The sequence below is a fragment of the Grampus griseus genome (genome assembly GCF_964374135.1).
Source record: "Grampus griseus genome assembly, chromosome: 6".
NCBI classification, from domain to species: domain Eukaryota; kingdom Metazoa; phylum Chordata; class Mammalia; order Artiodactyla; family Delphinidae; genus Grampus; species Grampus griseus.
The window spans coordinates 34111750-34133048 of NC_139000.1; the positions used below are offsets into that span (position 1 = coordinate 34111750).

The 21299-nt window shown below is 37.3% G+C and overlaps 1 protein-coding gene across 1 annotated transcript in view; it reads right to left on the minus strand.

The window, feature by feature from the left end:
- Positions 1–21299, minus strand: part of TDRD7 (tudor domain containing 7) — an 89641-nt gene that overhangs the window by 36404 nt on the left and 31938 nt on the right. The window contains exons 5-6 of the mRNA XM_082657028.1: positions 13041–13114; positions 10326–10543 (exon numbers count right to left, since the gene is read on the minus strand). Coding sequence (XP_082513154.1) covers positions 10326–10543; positions 13041–13114 — 292 coding nt within the window. The remainder of the gene's footprint in view (positions 1–10325; positions 10544–13040; positions 13115–21299) is intronic.

Here is a 21299-nt window from a genome sequence, read left to right on the forward strand (position 1 = left end):
TCACTGTTGTGGCCTCTCCCGCTGCGGAGCACAGGCTCCAGATGCGCAGGCTCAGCAGCCATGGCTCATGGGCCCAGCCGCTCCGTGGCATGTGGGATCCTCCTGGACCGGGGCACGAACCCGTGTCCCCTGCATCGGCAGGCGGACTCTCAACCACTGCGCCACCAGGGAAGCCCGGGGATTACTATCTTAACAGAAGTTATGAATATTAGGTCCACTTGATGTGAATTTGGTCAGGACAAGAGAAGAATTCCCATTTTTCTGGCCTTTATTCCAGAATAATGCTTAAAGATCACCTGGAAGTAGTAAGCTTCCAGGGCTTTGTCTGGAGCATTTATATCAAGCTTTGCCAGTAGCATTTATATCAAGCTTTGCCAGTCAGCCTATAAAGTAGATTTTTGACCAATAAGCCTGAGTTTATTCAAAGTACAAACAATGGCCAAATAATCATCTGAACTAGAAGGCAGGTTTGTTTCCTCAGCAGTTTATTTTCATTGTTTAAAGTAGATACCCTACCCCAGCCCCCAGCAATCCCCAAATGACTAGTTCCTTGAATTGTAGCCACTTTCCAATTTTTACTGGCTTCTTCTTGATCTCATAGGCCAGTTATGTGCCTAATTCCACTTTGTTCTCTAGTAATTTGGCCTCTTTAAATTCAAATTAGCATCTACTAAGATTAAACATAAGCCTGACTTTAGGAACAGAACCTGACACTAACTGGAGTTGATGCAGATGTTCTTCAACATGTTAGACAACTATTCATGGATAATTTAGTGACATGGAAAATATGCCTGGTCCACGTACGTCATTAGCCAATCTTTGGAGAATAGCTGAAGGGTTACTCAATTCAAAGGAAAAGATCATGAAACTCATATTGTATAGAATTTAAAATATATGTAAGTTAAGACAAATGTAATTTTTTTCAACTTAAACTCTTTGTTTTAAATTTTTCATGAAAGTGAAAATTTGCTTTTCTCAGGCATTCCAATGTGATCACCATCTGTCCTCCAGAACATGTGTCTTCTTTTTAATTTTCTGGTCAATGGGCTTAGAAACAACACCTATTACTATATCTATTCCCAGCCTATGAGAATCTTCCCAAAGGCAAGAAATTGCTGGAATGTGGGTTACAGTATGGTGTCCACTCTTCACTGTGCTCTGGTACATCTGACCAGATTTACATGCTGTTCTCTTGTCTCATCCCCCAAAACAGAACAGCTGTCTTCTGGCCTTCATAAATGACCAAGGTAAGTCAATGGCTACTTGAAACATGGCTTTTATTATTTCCTTAGTGTGATAATCAGCTGCTAATCATTCCAGTTGGATCTTTCAGGAGGGTGCTTTTACAACTTCTATTGGGTTGGCCAAAAGGTTCGTTCGTTTTTTTCCGAAAGATGGTTCTAGTAGCACTTAGTTGTTTTTAACTTCAACTGAAACGATTTTGTTAGATTGTATTGTGACAGTCGTCATATCAGTGTGCATTTAAAAAAAGACTTATCAAAACTGGTGAATTTTTGTGTAGCCATTTTAATACTGAAGATGAAAGAAAAAAGCAACATTTTCCACATATCATGCTTTATTATTTAAAGAAAGGTAAAAATGCAACTGAAACGCAAAAATAAGGTTTGTGCAGGGTATGGAGAAGGTGCTGTGACTGATCGAACATATCAAAAGTGGTTTGCGGGGCTTCCCTGGTGGCTCAGTGGTTAAGAATCTGCCTGCCAATGCAGGGGACATGGGTTCGAGCCCTAGTCCGGGAAGATCCCACATGCTGCAGAGCAACTATGCCTGTGCGCCACAACTACTAAGCCTGTGCTCTAGAGCCCGTGAGCCACAACTACTGAAGCCCACGTGCCTAGAGCCCATCCTGCGCAACAGGAGAAGCCACCACAGTGAGAAGCCCACGCACTGCAATGAAGAGTATCCCCTACTCGCCGCAACTAGAGAAAGCTCGTGCGCAGCAATGAAGACCCAACACAGTCAAAAATAAATAAATAAATTTTAAAAAGTGGTTTGCGAAGTTTTGTGCTAGAGATTTCTCGCTGGACGATGCTCCATGGTCGGGTAGACCAGTTGAAGTTGATAGTGATCAAATCGAGACATTCATTGAGAATAATCAACGTTATACCACGCAGGAGATAGCCAACATACTCAAATATCCAAATAAAGCATTGAAAATCATTTGCACCTTCTTGGTTATGTGAATCGCTTTGATGTTTGGGTTCCACATAAGTTAAGCGAAAAAAACCTTGACCATATTTCCACATTTGATTCTCTACTTAAACGTAATGAAAATGTTCTGTTTTTTAAAACAAATTGTGACGGGCAATGGAAAGTGGATATTGTACAATAACGTGGAACGGAAGAGATCATGGGGCAAGCAAAATGAGCCACCACCAACCAAAGGCTGGTCTTCATCCAAAGAAGGTGATGTTGTGTATATGGTAGGATTGGAAGGGAGTCCTCTGTTATAAGCTCCTTCAGGAAAACCAAACGATTAATTCCAACAAGTACTGCTCCCAATTAGACCAACTGAAACCAGCACTTGACAAAAAGCGTCCAGAATGAGTCAACAGAAAATGCATAATCTTCCATCAGGATAAAGTGAGACCGCATGTTTCTTTGACGACCAGGCAAAAACTGTTACAGCTTGGCTGGGAAGTTCTGATTCATCCACCGTATTCACCAGATATTATTGCACCTTCGGATTTCCGTTTAGGTCTTTACAAAATTTTCTTAATGGAAAAAATTTCAATTCCCTGGAAGAGTGTAAAAGGCACCTGGAACTGTTCTTTGCTCAAAAAGATAAAAAATCTTGGGAAGATGGAATTATGAAGTTGCCTGAAAAATGGCAGAAAGTAGTGGAACAAAAGGGTGAGTACGTTGTTCAATAAAGTTCTTGGTGAAAATGAAAAGTGTGTCTTTTATTTTTACTTAAAAACCGAAGGCACTTTTTGGCCAACCCAATAGTTCCTGTAGTCTAACTGATTCAGGTACATACCTGAGAAGGGGGTCAAAAGGCCTCCTGTTCTATAGGAGAAGACTCAGGATCATAATCCTGCCATTTTCTTCCACGGCTTCATTGTTTTGTGGCTCTTCAGTTTTGTGTTTGGTTTTAGATATTCACCCAAAAAATCGCCAGTCCAATGACTGGAAACTGGCATGACCTGGAACTCCATAGATTTACTATGTATGGGTCCTTACCTCCATCTCCCAACAGCAGAGACAGGTAGTAACCTAAAGGATTAACTCCTTACACCATGGAGTTCAAGCCATCTCCTCTGGTGATCATCAGAAGATTCTAGTATCTAACATGCCTTAAACCTTCTATTCCCACAAGTTCATTATATTTAGCTTGATTTCTGCCTCATTTGGAATCACAACTTGAATGAGATACTTCTCTCACATCCCTCTGAGTTTTTGTAAGTTTGGAGTTGACAGATTAGGTTTGGTAGATGTGAGACTCAAGGACTTAAAATATCAACTTCTTCAGGAGCCCTGTAAGTTCACACAAATAGAAGTCTTCATGCTATATGCCTAGAAATTGTCTTCTTAATTCTAAGAGGTCTTTACTTCTTCCTAATTTACCTGTTCTGTAAAGTTCTTGAAGTCAAACTCATTTGAGTCTATGAAGGCTCACCTGCTAACTCTGCAGCATAGGCTGCTGAGGTAAACTTACTGTTTCTTATGGAATTAGAATTTTCTTTGGGATTCTGTAACAGAATTGGTATTGTCCAATTAAATCAAAAAGTTTCAAAGCAGTTGTATGGGTGTCATTCAGACACAGTTTTGTTTCCATTGGGTAGTAGTTTTTTGTGTTGAAGCTTTAAATTACATTCTAAATTTCATTTTATATGTTCACCACCCAATACCAACCTCAGACAGTATGGTAAAATCACGTTTACCTGGAGACCTGCCTTCCAGCACTCCAACTATTAGCAGTGGCTTGGAACTCAAAAACAAACCAATTAAAAAACTCAATTTCAGCAGGCAGTAAAGACCTCTGGGTACCTAGCAACAACTACAACATCAAAGAGTCAGAAGCTTGCACCCTATGATTAGCAAGTTCACAGAAAGAAAGACTGGTTGATGACCTTCTACAGAGCTCAGTCTTTTTGTGTTAATGCTGAGAAGTGCTGGGAAAGTTAGACAACTGAGAAAGAGATGAGGAAATGGTCCCCAATGGCCTGACTGGGCCACAGTGAAGACAAACTGATAGGTTCAGATCTGAAGCCTCTAAGGGTAGTGGGTGAGGCTTATACTGCATGCAGGATAATACACTGAGATGAGCTAACACCCAATTCAGTGTTCCAGACCACCTACAACTGCCACCCTCTCTGCAGCAGTTCATGCTACGCCCAAGATTATTCAGAAAGGGTTATAATTTTTAGTCGCTTCTGTTTAAGAAAGTACAGGTGTTTGTGGCATATTCCACAGAGGTTTAATCAAAGGTAAAGGTAAAAAGTTCCTTGTAGGGCTTCCCTGGTGGCGCAGTGGTTGAGAGTCCGCCTGACGATGCAGGGGACACGGGTTCGTGCCCCGGTCCGGGAAGATCCCACATGCCACGGAGTGGCTGGGCCCGTGAGCCATGGCCGCTGAGCCTGCGCGTCCGGACCCTGCACGTCCGGAGCCTGTGCTCCTCAACGGGAGAGGCCACAACAGTAAAAGGCCCGCGTACACTAAAAAAAAAAAAGAAAAAAAAAGTTCCTTGTAGATGGTACCCTGTCTGTTCACAAACCACCTATCCAGAGAAACTCTTTCTCCACCATCTTGGGTAAGTAGTTTTATAGACATTATGTATTTCAAGGCTAATACTCTTTCACTCCCATCCCTTTCCTAGTAAGGACTTCACACTGATGCTGACTACAACCATTTATGTTTGGATAAACTTCAAGCCATTTTCCTTCAGTGTGGCCCAAGGTTAGGCCCTTGTTCACAGGTCCCCTTCAGGAAGACATTATCCTGGTTAACTGTGTGCAGACCTTTTGGGCATGATCTTGGCTGGCAGCTGCGGCTTTCACTGTGCATTCTAAGCTAAGCAGGTACTAGATATGCTTCTCATTACCTTTGCGGGGAGCAGGATCTGCTCCTCTAGGATGGCAGAAATTCACTTCATCTAAGAGTTTTAGTTCCTTTATCCACTGCTCTTATTTTTCAATTTAAACTTTTGTTCTGCCCTCTTTAGCATTTCCTCTGTTTTCATTGAGATAGGCTCCTCTGTAGAGCTTGCTGGGTATGCCTCTGGTTTTACACTGCATGATAATTACTAGTATTTGTGTAGCTTGATTTATGACTTTTGGGGGGAAATTACCAGTGGGTTTTAACTTGCTTGCATTTAAGCTAGACTGTTCCTGGAAAAATAACAGCTGTCTTTTCCTATATACCTGCTATGTTTCTTTTTTTCTTTTCTTTTTCTTTTTTTGGCCACACTGTGCGGCATGTGGGATCTTAGTTCCCCAACCAGGAATCAAACCCACGCCCCTGGCATTGAAAGCATGGAGTCTTAACCACCGGACCACCAGGGAAGTCCCCTATGTACCTGCTATGTTTCTATACTGTACTGGCAGCTGTTTATAGTTTGTGTAACTTAATTCTAACAACCCTAAGAGATGGGAAGAAACAGTCACATTTTAGAGCATACTGAAGCCCAGATTTATATGCTGAAAGTAACACCACTAAGAAATGGCCAGGGCAAAAGCCTAACTGCAAAGTCCAAACTCTTTCTACTGTACTATTGGGCTTTATGGGTAATTTTCTGTTTCAAGTTCCAGAACAGCAATGTCACATTACTCCCCTACTGCCCTATTCTGATTTCGCCACAGTGCTCTTTTATCTTTCTTCTATTCAGATGGTCACTGAAATTGAATTTAAAAACTGTTCCAACGTGTTCATTGCATATTTCTTTTTGTTGATGAAAAGTTAGAAAGGAAATTGGATTCCAATTAGATATTATGGCTGTACTTTCAAGTCCTAGCTTTACTTCTCACTGCTGCTTCTGCTGGAATGGCTGCATAGACTGTATCAACACCACGAAGCCTGAGGATGTATCACTGCTGTTTCACTTATGTTCGCTTCCTTAGAAATTCAATTTGTTTTTAACCCAGAAATATCTAGGCTTTAAAAAAAGAGGCAATTCATTTTACATGGGCTGACAGGTACTTTATCTTATATAATTAATTACCACAATTAAAGTTAAGACAAATTCCTGAACATACAAGAATATGTAAGTGGCAGAACTGCTGTTGCCTCTTTTGATATTACAGAAATTGCTATATTGACGCAATCCAGAACTTTAGGAATTCTTAAAAGTCTGAGGTATTAGAGGACTAAATGACTTAAAGCTCAGTGATTTCTAATGGACAGAAAAATGACATATAAAATACAGCCTAACAGTAAAACCTTTTTATAAAAACATGAATAATTAGTGTCATTAGGTATTTTTTCTCATTTACAACATTTTATGTTCTCATTCACTAAATGTTATGTTTTGTAATTAAGGCCTGAGGTGCTTCCAGGTGAACTCAGAATGTTTCCCACTATCCTGAAGTTGCCTCCCAATGCTCCTACGCTACAGGTCTTTGAGGCTACTGTCAGAGAGCCTTCTCAGCTGAGTGCATCTATTCCTGTCTGGCTCTAAACGAGCCACCCAGCTCTCCACACAGCTTCAGGTAAGGCACTAAAGACAGATATTCTGTCTCAGGTAGGAATGGAGACGTTTCTCCACCCATGTTTCAGAGTGGAGGATTTCAACAAAATCTCTCATGTTCAACAGTAATTGTCACAAGATTTGAAATTTTACTAGAAACTGAAGTCGGCCAGAGGCTCTGGATTCTGTGTGACCTCATAGCAGGAACCCGCTAAGTTTCCAACAAATTATGACTCTTTAATAAAGTGAATTGGCCCATTTGCCTCTTGAGTTTCTTCTTGAGCCACTGTCTTCTTATTGAATTTCTTACAATTTTCTGAAAAAGCCATGTTTTTCTGTCTCAGGCTTTGGCACAAGCTGTTTCTTTTGTCTGAGGTGCCTTTTCCCCAGCATTCCCACCTTTGTCTAACTTACTTCAACTCATCTCTCAGGTTTTAGTGTAACAGACACCTCCTCTGGGAAGCTTTTCTTGACTCATCAGACTACGTCTCATCCTCCTGTTTACATGTTTCCTTAGCACCCTGCATTTCTCCTTCATAACTATTGCAGGCTTGCCCTTATCTGCTCAACGTTTATTTTCCCTGTTGGACAGTAAGTTCCGTAAGGGCAAGGTCCAGGTCTGTCTTGTTTACTGTTATTCTTAGCACCCAGGTCAGTGGGTGGCTCACAGAAGCATTTTATAAATACTAGTCAAATACAACAATTAAGGAGAACATTATTAATAAGGCCACCACTTTAGAACAGCCAAGAGACGTTGCTATCCTTCTCCTAGGACTCAATGGCAATTCTTAGATGCCAGTATCCTTCATCAAGGATACTGGTCAAGCCTGCCATCTTGGGCTCTTTGCCTTTTGAAGACAGCTTCTGCACAAGTTCCATTTCCCTCGAAAGTTGCCTAGGAACACTATGGAACTGGGTCACCATTGTTAATATGATTTTATATTCTCTTTAGCTTTCAAAACTCTCAGTCCACATTTTGTTGTCAGAGAGATCCAAAAGGTTAAGAACAACAGATTCAAAGCATCCTTCTGCCTGCATCAAAATACCATCTAACAACCTTGTAAAGTGGCTTATAGCATATACCTGATTAAACCTTCATGAAGGTAAAATTTCAGAGCTTTTACTTGGTCCCTTGAGCTGATGCTACCCATCCTATATTAAAATGGAAATCCTGCAAGTGATTATCTCTGGGAGGTAGGATGATGGGTGATTTTTATTTCATTTATAATTTTAGTTTTCAATATTTTTATATGGGACATTTTACATGACTGAGGGGAGAAAGCACTTTTTTTTTTTTTTTTTAAATAAAGAAGTACACTGCACTCAGATTTCTTCTTCAGTTACACAACAACATGGAGATACACATTACTAAGTCTTTCTTACCCTAAAATTTCTGCACTGTGTTCTAACCTGTCTGACCCTGTTTGCAGTAGAATCAGCCCTGCGCATGCTATCAGTGTTCCTGCTTTTCAGCAAGATGAAAAGCAAGAAGTCAGAAGAAAGGGAAATTAACCATGGTGTAACTGTTTAAAACTGCCTAAAAATAAACATGGTGTAACAGTTTGAAACTGTTTACCAGTAGGCTGTTAAAAAAAAAAATCAGAGCTATTAAAAAAAGTTTTGAAAAATATCAACAGATGTCATTAAAACTGGCAGTTTTTGTCATCCTAGGCACAATGCTTCACTAAGTAAATTCTCGTACCTGACAACTGATAGTGATTGCACCTAAACAGTCCTACTCAAAATTGAGAGAAACAGCATGGAGATAAGAAAGATATATTACATTTCTGCTTCACATTCCACCCTCACTGCCTGGACAGAAAATAATCATGCAACATAGATGCATATGAGCAACCAAAAAATTAAAAATCAGTCATTTTAGCACCTGAAATTTAGTAGGAAACCACCCATTTTAGATAAAGTTTTAACATCAAAGAGATAGGTACTCTCTCTCCTGCAGTCCTAGCAAGAGAAATTTTGAGGCTTTGCAGATATGCAGAGAAGCGAGGATGAAAATTTCCCCCCAAAAGTCATAAATTAAGCTACACAAATACTAGTAATTATCATGCAGTGTAAAACAAAGTGACCAGAAACATAATACATTAAGAAGAATCTGTGAAGTTAATTTAAAATTCTTTTACTCTAAAGATAATTTTTCTATCGAAGCTTAATAGTGAGTTTTATGTGTATATTCACAATAAAAGGGCTTAAAGTTCATTGAAGACATAAGTTCATGAATGTCTATGGATTTAAAAAATAAAAGAACCATATGCATTCCAAAAAGGAGCTCCAGGCCCTGAACCTTCAAATCAAGCAGCCTGGTGAAACCTCAAAAGTCCCCTTCAAGATTATGGAAACCTAAGGGGGTCCTCAAATGCTGCTAAACCTGCATCCAGTGAGAATATGCTTTTCAGAAAGGAGTAAAAATGGAATGAATTGAATAGCAACCTTAGGAATTCCCACTACAAGAATAAACCCCATATTCAACATAAATCAGGGATAACATTCTTATGATCATTCTTGACTTTATAGGTAGGGAAACAGCCATAATTCCAGAGTTTGACATTTCTTCTTGTTTTCCCACTTCACACTGTATGTATATTCATCAGCACATCACATTGCCCTAAGGTGGTCTCAGCCCCTAAAGCAGTGCATGGTACCTGCAGGTGCAGAGTAAATGATGTAAGAACAAATAAGACAGATAGATGGATGGATGGATGACTCTTGACTGGAAAGCCCATGGGACTGGAGTGGGTGTCAGTGCCCTGGAGGAAGAAGTGGTTATAAAAATACATGCTGTCTTTAGGCCAGGTGCTTATAAGAGAGAGTGGCCCACACTCTGCCCAACAGGGTTGGGGGCCAAAATATATATTAAGTTAAAGAAATGAAAGCCCTCTACCAAGCAATAATTGTCATGCATATTCAATTCTATAAGCTTAGAAGCACCAAGTAACCGCTAATTTAAAAGTTATTTTGTTGAATATATTCTATGTAAATAAAAACATTAAGAAACATCTAAAAATTAGTTATTTTGTTTTAAGAATCTAGTTGTCTCTATCTCTGGATGAACTAAAAGATTTCTAATAAACTACTCTGAGCCATCGTTTTATTATAATAGATTTTCAAATAGGAAGAGGCATGGAAATAGATGTCAGCTCACTTTTCAATATTTTTCTCCAAAGAAATTTGTGAATAGTTTAAATCTGAACCCTGTATTAATTTTTTTTAGATGTATTCTATAAATAATTAGCCAAAATAACTAAAATTTGTTCAGTTGAATGTCTTTAAAAATGCTCAGGAACAAGAATATAAAATTTGAGGCTAACAAAAAACGTTCTATTACCAGTTAAGTTCAAGTTACTAAAATTACAAAGCCATCAATATCTATTGGTAACAGCTCAATACAAAATGGTATATATATTATCACATATTAAATGCATTTAAAAATAACTTAAAATCTATAAAAACAGCAATTACAACACACACAGACCTCAGCCGTGACATATTTCTCCTATAAATAAGAACCAGTATGTGTTAATCTTAGTCATAAAGATTAATGAAGCAATATTATGTAAAGAGCTTCGTGCTCCCCAAATAAAAGGTGATATTACTAACAACTCAAAATCTGAAAGTGGGGCAGGGAGGAGGCATCAGGAGGGAGGAATAAGAAGAAACGTACCGTGCAAATATGAGGCCAGTGTTCAAACTGTTGTAAAATTCCTTGATTAAGTTCTTCTTTATATAATTCTTTGTAAAAATGTGGAAGCTTAGATATCCAAATGCCATTGTTATGCTTGTTTAGTATTTCCTTTATGCGGTTTTGAACCTCATCCATTTTATAAGTGTAAGAGGCAGGAGGCGTGACATTTGGTTTTTCAACAGCCTGATTTAAATTATCTTTAAATTAAAAAATATGATAGAATTAACCAGAATGCTTAACATTTTAGATTATCCCCATTACCTAGTATTTGTGTCTTCAGGCTTTGTTATACTTCAGGCTTGTGGGGGTTAAGGGACTTTCAAAGAGAGCAGGATTAGGAGAGCAGGACCATGACAATTTCATTCTAAGTTTTAACCCTGAAATAACCAGGAAGGTCAACAGCCACTCAGAGAGGGAACCTAGCCCCTTTATTTTCCAAGGATTCGTCATAGTTTAATTTAAACTCATAAAGAATAATGAAATTTATTATTTAACCAATCATTTTCTAATTGCAACTAAGAAAGGTTAAATTTTAGACAATAATGGTATATATGTAATGATAAATTTAAAGCTATATTTTACAAAGCCTAAGGATAATGCCTTAATAGTAAGATCAAAGAACATTTTATAAAAAATAAATAATTGTCCAGGTTTTTTTTTTTTTTTTTTTTTGTGGTATGCGGGCCTCTCACTGTTGTGGCCTCTCCCGTTGCGGAGCACAGGCTCCAGACACGCAGGCTCAGCGGCCATGGCTCACAGGCCTAGCCACTCCGCGGCATGTGGGATCTTCCCGGACCGGGGCACGAACCCGTGTCCCCTGCATCGGCAGGCGGACTCTCAACCACTGTGCCACCAGGGAAGCCCAATTTTTCCCTTTATTAGTGAGAAAAAATAATTTAGCAATAAATGAAAGTTCAAAAATTGATCCACCTGTAATAATCATCCTAGCCTCAGTTTATAAACATAAATAAAAGGTTTGGTGCTCATAAATAACTATTAATGATTTGTTTTTATTTCTCCAATCCAAATCATTCATTTTTCATAAGCGAATATTTATAAAGTTTTGGCTAGCTCTCTTACATTTATTTTTATTTAAAACTTAGAATGCCTGAGTTAACATCCTAAGGCAATAAAGAAATTTAAGTGTCCCCAATAGCTGATATTTCTGGTATTTTAAGAACTATGAAATTCATTCCAAACCTTTTCTAAATTTCACTGGGATACAGATCAGAATATTTTAAAAATTACCATCTATAAGCAAAATATGTTCATATTTTAATCATACAGCATTTCTGCTGGGATTCAACAATTTTTATTTTATTTTATTTTTTAAACTGGCTGGTGGAGACACATAGGCTGGTTTGGGGATGCTGGCCTTTGAGGATGCCAGGAAGCCAAAGGGAGAGCTGTTCCTTGAGTATGGCTGGATGCTGACTCTCCTTTACCCACCATAGGGCACGAGACCTGCCCTTGCTGAGACTTAGTTTGGCTCAGCCAACAGAAGGGTCCAGGATGTCCACATACATTTCCTATTAAAGGCACAGTTAATTTATAAAGTTCTTCCCAAATAATGATATATAAAAGAACCAGGAAGAAAGAAAAGATAAGTTTCTTGGAACTGGCCAGTCCCTCCCTTAAAGAGAGAGTGTCAGCAGCTGACATATAGTTGGAGGCTTTGCAAATGCACCTGCTCTGTGGGGCCACTGAAGTCAGCTAAGCTTCTGCACCTTTTGTTAAACAAATCAAGGAAGTAATTTAGGCTGCCAGCAGGTAGGAGAGGTTATGTATAAGTGTGTGTAAATCAGCTGCTGGGTGAATCATAATCCTCCTGAAACAAGTCCTCCTGGTTCTGCAGAAAAAGCTTATTCTAATGTAAAGGATTTACAGCCTCTAAAGGGTATATGACTTTACTGAGTAGTCATTTTTCAGAAAATGCATATGTAAAAGTAATTGATATAAACAAAAATCAAATTGTTCAATTAATTTCCATGAGAAATACTGGAGATACATTCCTTTGGAAAAAAAATGATTTCAACTCAGTAAGAATCACACTTAAAGCAGCAAATCATTTAAAACCACATTTAAATTTCATGCAGCAAAATTTCTGAAAATACTGTATCCCTTGGGTTGGTCTAACAGCAGGGAATTTACACTTTGGTTGGAGGAGACAAGATGAGTGTGTGCACTTCTAATCTTCAGATTCTTCAACTTTATTATGTCTTCTATTGATTTCTTAACAGTCCTTTTGGATTTTATATATTTATATTCCTATTTAGATGCTTAGTGGCCAATGCACATAGTTTAGGGGCCCAGATTTTACCTGGTAGAGTATCTGGAACTATTTTATGAGTTGAAGTCCCCTATTTATGTGCTTTAAATCTTACTCTCTAATGTGTAAGAGAGTGATAAGGGACACAAATATCTCTGTAGGTAACACGTGGAAGTGAAACAGAATAGGTCTGGTGTGAGGAAGGCCTCAAGTCAGAATAATAATGATATCCTTGGAGGTATTACTTTCTCTTTAGATCACTTCAATTCATAACTTAAAGAAATCAAAAAAGAGGGGAGGAGAGATTTATTCCAAGTGGGAGAAGGTGAGAACAAATGTCAAAAGCCACCATTAGATATTTCTGGGGGGGCTCTGAGGCTCCAGAAACCATAATGTATTACGAAAATAATGTTTAGAAAACATACCACTCATTTCCTTAATACAGGTTCTTGAGAGATGCATCTGAAAAGGTGGCGAAAGGGATGCCTTTGGGCTAAACCTAAGGTATAAAAAAAAGGTAAATTAAAATTCAATTAACTACTTAGGAAAGAAATGTAGATTTCCCACCTCATACCCTCACCAAAAAAATTTTTATGTGAATTGTGCTGGATATATGTAGAAAAATTTTCTAAATATGCGGACAAAGAAATACCCCCCCCACCCACAAAGTGAAATAATTTGTATTCATGTCTGTCTCCCTCACTAGACCCCAAGTGTCTTAATTACTTGTGTTTCTTGTGCCTAGGGCAGTGCTTGGTACATGCAAGGGAGAGTGAATGCTGTAAGAATGAATAGGACGATTGAATGAATCAAAGAGTACATCTTGCCCAGCGGTGGGTACAGGACTAGTGGTGATAGTGACAGTACACCTATTTTGCAATTTTTCAATAGTATGGAATACTCTAAAAATTAGATCAATTCTTTGAAATGAAGCACATCTCCTCAAAATATTTTAATTCTAAAAGAAATTATCAGATTGTAGGCTACCAGCAAAAGCTTACTTAGTATACGATGCTCTGCAATTATAAGAGCATCACACTTGTGTATTAATGCATCTGGGTAATGACAGAAGATGCCAAAAACATATCCAGCTCCTACTTCTGCAGAACTGGCAGGGAGACAGCAATCCTTTCCCTTGCACCAGAGCCCTAAAAATGTAAACTGGAATCTTCCCCTGCTTTGAGTCAGCTGTGAGGGCTCTAGCAGAAAGCAGAGGGATATACGCGAAGAGTGAAAGTACAGCAAGGATACAGCAGAGACTGCTATCATGCAAACATTGGTAGGCCTAATGCACAGGAAAGAAAACTGTCAACACAGCAAAAGAAAGATGTTCAAAGGAAAACCGCAGGGACATGTGAAAACAAACTTAATAAGATAATAGAGGTCCAACCAGTTTTATAACAGTAAGTATAAAAGACTTATTATTTTGTTTCTTAAAAGAAATACTTAGACTGTCCCCCCACAAAAAAAACTCCCAACTCAAACATATGCCACTTATTAGAGACACATTATTATCCCACAAATATTTATTTAAGGACCTACTATTACATGCCAGGCATTGTGTCAGAGGGTAATGATCAATGATTAAACAAGAGGAAGGTACCATTATTCTCATGGACTACACGTATAGTTGAGAAAAGTGACTGTAGCAAGCAGCTAGCAGATGGCCTCCAGTGATTCTCCCCTCTGGTATCCACAACCTTGTGTAATCCCCTCCCTTTGAGTAACTCGCTTCTAATCAATAGGATACTTCAAGGTTGAGGGGATTATACATAATTAGATTACAGAAGATTCTAATTTCCACTTTGCTAGCATAATCTGTCTCTTGCTGGTTTCGATGAGGCAAATAGCCATGTTAGGAAGGGCCATATGGCAAGAAATTGAAGGTGGTCTTTGGCCAATAGCCAGACGGAACTAAGGGACAACTCAAAAGGGATTGATTGTACTAACAACCACACGAGTGAGCCTGGAAGGGGATTCCTGCTCAGCTGACCCAGCCATGGCCGATACCTTGATTGCAACCTCATGAGAAACTTTGAAGCAGAGGATCTAGCTGAGTGGTTCTGAGATTCCTAACTCACAGAAGCTACAGGATAATAAGTATGTGCTGTAAACTGCTAAATTCGTGATAACCTGTTACACAACAGATAATTAATGAACTGACAGAATCTGTATGTAAGAACAAAGTCTACTAAGTGCTATAATAGGGGCAGTAGGTGTTAACAAAAGCACATGACAAAAGCAACCAACTAAATTAGGAGGCAGAGAGAGGAGCAAGTAAAAAGTAAAGGTTATTAACACTTATTATAAAGTTATAATAATCTGAGTAGTTTGGCACTGCTAAAGAATAGACAGGTAATCAGTGATTCCAAATGGAAAGCCCAGAAACTGAGTCATATATTTATAACAATTTAGTATTGATAGAGATAGTGTTTCAAACCAGCAGGGAAAGAAAGGATTATGTCATAATTGATATTAGGACATCTGGCTAACAGGATTCCTACTCTCATGCTAAACAACAAAATTAATTCTGGATGAATTAAAGGTTTAAATGCAAAACCTGAAACCATAAAAATTCTAAAAGAAAACAGAAGACATACTACATAATATGGGGGTAGAAATGCTTTTCTAAGCATAACACCCGTAGGCAGAAGCCATAAAGGTAGAGATTAATAGATGTAAATAGAAAATTTTAAAGTTTTTGTATACCAAAAATACCATAATTAAACAAACTTGCCAACATTGGTAAAATTGCCAACATATTACAGGACAAAAGGCTCAACATCCTTAATTTATAAATCATTTTTACCAATTAGAAAGAAAAAGCAACAAAAGACAAAAACCTGTAATTTACAAAAGATCTATAAATGGGCTAATAAACATATGAAAAAATGTAACTTCCTTAAGAATCAAAATCAAAGAAATAGAAATTAAAACATATGTACATTTTTTCACCTTTTAGAGCAGCAAATAAAACACTGATGCCCAATGTTGGCAAGTGCACAAGCAAACTATCACTCCCATATGCTTCTAGAAGAATCTAACTGGTATAATCTGTTTAGAGCACAAATTAGTAAAGCCTTAGTGTGTATACCCTCTTACCCAGAGAGTCTATTTCTACCAATTTATTCTAAGGAACTAGTTGTGAATATATGCAAGGATCATTCTACAAATATGTTCATTGTAGTATTGCTTACAATAGTGAAAATCATTTATATTCAACAATGAGTGACTGGACAATGGACTAGCCTGACACTAAAAATGATAACAGAGATGTGTACTTAATGATATGGAAAATGTTCACAATATATTGCCTTTCAAAACAGGTTATAAAATAGTAATATACATCATGACCCAATACGTATTTTTTAAAACTTATATAAATAAATAATGTAGAAAGTTAATTTTTAATGGTTACATTTATGTCTGGATTAGAGGTGACTTTTTTCTTCCTTTTACTTTCTTCTACTTTGCAAATTGTCTATACCATACACATTAGTACTTTTGTAATCAGAAGAAAGCAATAAATGTATTTTAGAAAATGCTTCCTGTAAATATTTAGTACATGACTTTTAAACCTACAAGATCTCAGAAACCTACATTCATTTACTTTAACTTAATACTTGAAAGATGCCTTTTCAATCATGGTTCCCATTGGCTAATGCCAGACAGTCCTTTATTCATACCCAAAGTCCATGATCTTACTCACTACAATATATATACAGCAATTTCTTCTCTCATTCTAGGCCTAATGGAACCCTGGTCTTCAGTGCCATACTCATTTATGTTTTATGCATAAATACATTAAAAAACCAAATTTTAATAATCTCATCATTTTAACAAAATACAACGGTCATGAATTGTATTTTTTTAGAAATAAACATTTCCCAGAGAAACCATAAATCAATCGTACATCCTCACTTTTGGCCCCTCTTTCTATGTTACTGTAGACACATGGTAAACTTAGATTGATACCTAAAATATTAGAGAATATCAGTTATATTATTTTTCTAGAACCTTCCAGTTTGTTAACCAGCAGGCATGAGTTCTTAACCAGAGTTTTTGAGAATGGGCTTCTGGGGCCCATGTATTCCCTGCATTAGTATACAAAGATGCATGTATATGTGCACAAATTAATTTTTCTGGGAAGATAATTTATAGCTTTCATTAGTGACTCTAAAGATTTGGTGACTCTAAAAAGTTTAAGCTCATAATAACTTATACTACTTAATATTACTGCTTAATATTTCATAAGTTTAGAAATAAAATCTTTTGCTATTGCTCTATTTTGGTAAGAGCAACTTCTTTGGTTTTATAATTAGAAAGGCAGCCCATAACCTCTGCCACCAGATGGTATTTAGATTTCTCTTTAAATGTATCTTTCAATTTGTATTATGCTCTTTAAAAAAAGATTTGATGAAGATGTTTTACAACATCTTTAATAGTGTATAATTAAAATAGTCTGAAATATAATCCATACAAAGTCAGACAGATGAAGACAAATAGGTATGTAGTTCTAGAAATCATTGTACAATAATGTACAAGACATTCAACTATATGGAATTCAAAATTCTTATGGAGAAAGGCAAAAGACAAAAGCATATACTATATTAATTCTCAAAACAAAAACCATATAAAAAGATTTTGCTATCAATTTTTAACCTTTTATTGTGAAATAGTTATAAATTCATGGGAATTTGCAAAAAATGTACATAGAAGTCCCATGTACCCTTCACCCAGTTTCCCCCAAGGGTAACATCTTGCATAGTACAATATCAAAACCAGGCAACTGACATTGGTATAATCCAGAACTTATTCAAATTCCACCAGTTTTAAACATACACATGTGTGTGTATAGTTCTGTGCAATTTTACTACACATATAGGTCCATGTAACCACCACTACAATCAATATCCAGAACTATCCCATCACTACAAGGGTCCCTCTTTCTACCCCTTTATTGCCACACCCTTCACCCTTCCCCAACCCCTGACACTTGGCAACTACTTCTCTGTTCTCTGTCTCTATAATTTTGTCATTTCAAGAATGTTATATAAATAGAATCACATAGTATGTAACTTTTTGAGATTAGCTTCTTTCACTCAGCATAATTCCCTTGAGATCCACTGATGTTGTTGCATGTGTCAATAGTTCATTCCTTTTTACTGCTGAGAGGTATTCTGTAGTGTGGATGTATTCAGTTTGCTGAACCTTTCAACTGCTGAAGGATATCTGCGTTTTTGCCAGTTTTGGCCTATTATGAATAAAGTTACTATGGACACTTGTGTACAGGTTTTTGTGTGAATCTAAGTTTTCATTTCTCTGGGATAAATGTGGAATTCCTGGGTCATATAGTGGCATCATGTTTTATTTTTTTAAAAGGAAACTCCCCAACTATTTTCTATTGTGGTTGTACAATTTTATATTCCCAACAGCAATGTATGAGTGATCCATTTTCTCTGTATCCTTGCCAGATTCAGTATTATCACTATTTTTTAAATTGAAGTATATTTAACTTACAATATTATATTAGTTTCAGGTGTACAGCATGGTGATTCGGTATTTTTGCAGATTATACTCCATTATAAGTTATTATAAGATAATGGCTAATAAGATAATTTCCTGTGCTATACAGTAAATCCTTGTTGCTTATCTATTTTACACATAATAGTTTGTTAATCCCATGCCCCTAATTTGTCCCTCCCCCTCCTCTCTCCCCTTGGGTAACCACAAGTTTGTTTTCTATATCTTTGACTTTGAGCCTGTTTCTCTTTTGCTGATATATTCACGTGTAGTATGTTTTAGATCCCACATATAAATGTGATATTATATAGTACCTGTCTTTGACTTATTTCACTAAGCATAATATTCTCTAGGTCCATCCACATTGCTGTAAATAGCAGAATTTCATTCTTTTTATGGCTGAGTAATACTTCATTGTATATATATACCGTATCATCTTTATCCATTCATCTGTTGATGGGCACTTGGGTTGCTTCTGTGTCTTGGCTATTGTAAATAGTGCTGCTATGAACACTGGGGTGCATGTATCTTTTCAAATTAGTGTTTTTGTTTTTTTTCTGGACATATGCCCAGGAGAGGAGTTGCTGGGTCATATGGTAATTCTATTTTTAGTTTTTTAAGGAATCTCCATACTGTTTTCTATAATGGCTACACCAATTTACATTCCCATCAACAGTGTACAAGGGTTCCCTTTTCTCCACGTCCTCTCCAACACTGGTTATGTGCTGACTTTTTGACCATAGCCACTCTGACAGGTGTGAGATGGTACATCATTGTAGCTTTGATTTGCATTTCCCTCATGCTTAGTGATGTTGAGCTTTTCATGTGCCTGGGGTCAACTGCATATCCTCTTTGGAAAAAAGTCTATTCAGGTCTTCTGTTCACTTTTTTGATTGGGGTGTTTGTTTTTTTGATATTGAACTGTATGAGCTGTTTATATACTTTGGATATTAACTGCTTGTTGGTCACATCATTTGCAAATATTTTCTCCCATTGTGTAGGTTGTCTTTTCATTTCGTTGCTGTGCAAAAGCTTTTAAGTTTAATTAGGTCCCATTTAAAAATTTTTGCTTTTATTTCTTTTGCCTTAGGAGACAAATCCAAACAAATATTGCTACAATTTATGTCAAAGAGTATTCTGCCTATGTTCTTCTAGGACTTTTAAGGTTTTAGTTCTTACATTTAGTTCTTTAAACCATTTTTAGTTTACTTTTGTATATAGTGTGAGAGAATGTTTTAGTATCTTATTTTACATGTAGCTGTCCAGTTTTCCCAGCACTAACTTGTTAGAGAGACCATCTTTTCTCCATTGTATATTCTTGTCTCCTTTGTCATAGATTGACCACAGGTGCATGGGTTTATTTCTGGGCTCTCTATTCTGTTCCATTGATCTATGTGTCTGTTTTTGTGCCTGTACCATGCTGTTTCTATTACTGTAGCTTTGTAGTATTGTCTGAAGTCTGGGAGGGTTATACTCCAGGTTTGTTCTTTTTTCTCAAGGTTGTTTCAGCAATTCGGGGTCTTTTGTTGTTCTATATGAATTTTAGGATTATTCTAGTTCTGTGAAAAATGTCCTGGCTATTTTGATAGGGACTGTATGAAATCTGTAGATTGCTCTGGGTAGTATGGCCAGTTTAACAGTATTAATTCTTCCAATCCAAGAGCATGGGATATCTTTCCTTCTTTGTACCATCTTCAATTTCCTTCATCAATGTTTTATAGTTTTCAGAGTATAGGTTTTTCACCTCCTTAGCAAAGTTTATTCCTAGGTATTTTATTCTTTTTTATATCATTTTAAATGTGACTGCTTTCTTACTCTCTCTTTGATATTTCATTATTAGTGTATAGAAACACAACAGATTTCTGTATATTAATTTCATATCCTGCAACCTTACTAAATTCATTTATTAGCTCTAATAGTTTTGGGGTGGAGATTTTAGGGATTTCTATTTAAAGTATCATGTTATCGGCAAGTAATGACAGTTTTACCTCTTTCCTTCCAATTTGGATACCTTTTATTTCTTTTTCTTCTCTGACTGCTGGTGGCTAGGACTTCCAATATTATGTTAAATAGAAGTGGCATGAGTGGGCATCCTTGTCTTGTTCTTGAATTTAGTGGGAAGGTTTTCACCACTGAGTATGATTTTGGCTGTGGGTTTGTCATAAATGGCCTTTATTATGTTGAGATATATTCCCTCTATACCCACTTTGATGAGAATTTTTATCATGAATGGATATGGAATTTTGTCAAATGCTTTTTCTGTGTCTCTTGAGATGATCATGTGATTCTGATCCTTCCTTTTGTTAATGTGGTATATCACACTGATTGATTTACAAATGTTGAACCATCCCTGTGACCCTGGAATAAATCCAAACTTGATCATGGTGTATGACCCATTTTATATATTGTCAGATTTGGTTTGATAATATTTTGTTGAGGATTTTTGCATCTATATTCATCAAAGATATTGGCCTGTAATTTTCTATCTCTATAGTATCTCTGTCTGGTTTTGGTATCAAGATAATGGTAGCCCCATGGAATGAATGTGGGAGTGTTCCCTCTTCAGTTTTTTGGAACAGTTTGAGAAGGATAGGTATTAGTTCTTCTTATATGTTTGGTAGAATCCCCCTGTGAAGCCATCCAGCCCTGAACTTTGTTTGCTTAGAGTTTTTCTATTACAAATTCAATTTCACTTCTAGTGGCCAGTCTGTTTAAATTGTCTGTATGTTCTTATTTCAGTCTTGGCAGGCTGTATGTTTTTAGAAATTTGTCCATTTCATTGGCATATAACTGTTCATAGTATTCTCTTATGATTTATTTTTAATATCTCTGTGGTATCAGTTGTTACTTCTCCTCTTTCACTTATTTGAGTCCTCTTTTTTTTCTTTTCTTTTTTTTTTTTTTTTTTTTTGCGGTATGCAGGCCTCTCACTGCCATGGCCTCTCCCGCTGCGGAGCACAGGCTCTGGACACTCAGGCCCAGCGGCCATGGCTCACAGGCCTAGCCACTCCGCGGCATGTGGGATCCTCCTGGACCGGGGCACAAACCCGCGTCCCCTGCATCAGCAGGCAGACTCTCAACCACTGTGCCACCAGGGAAGCCCTCTCTTTTCTTCTTGGTAAGCCTGGCTAAAGGTTTATCAATTTTTTAATCTTTTTTAA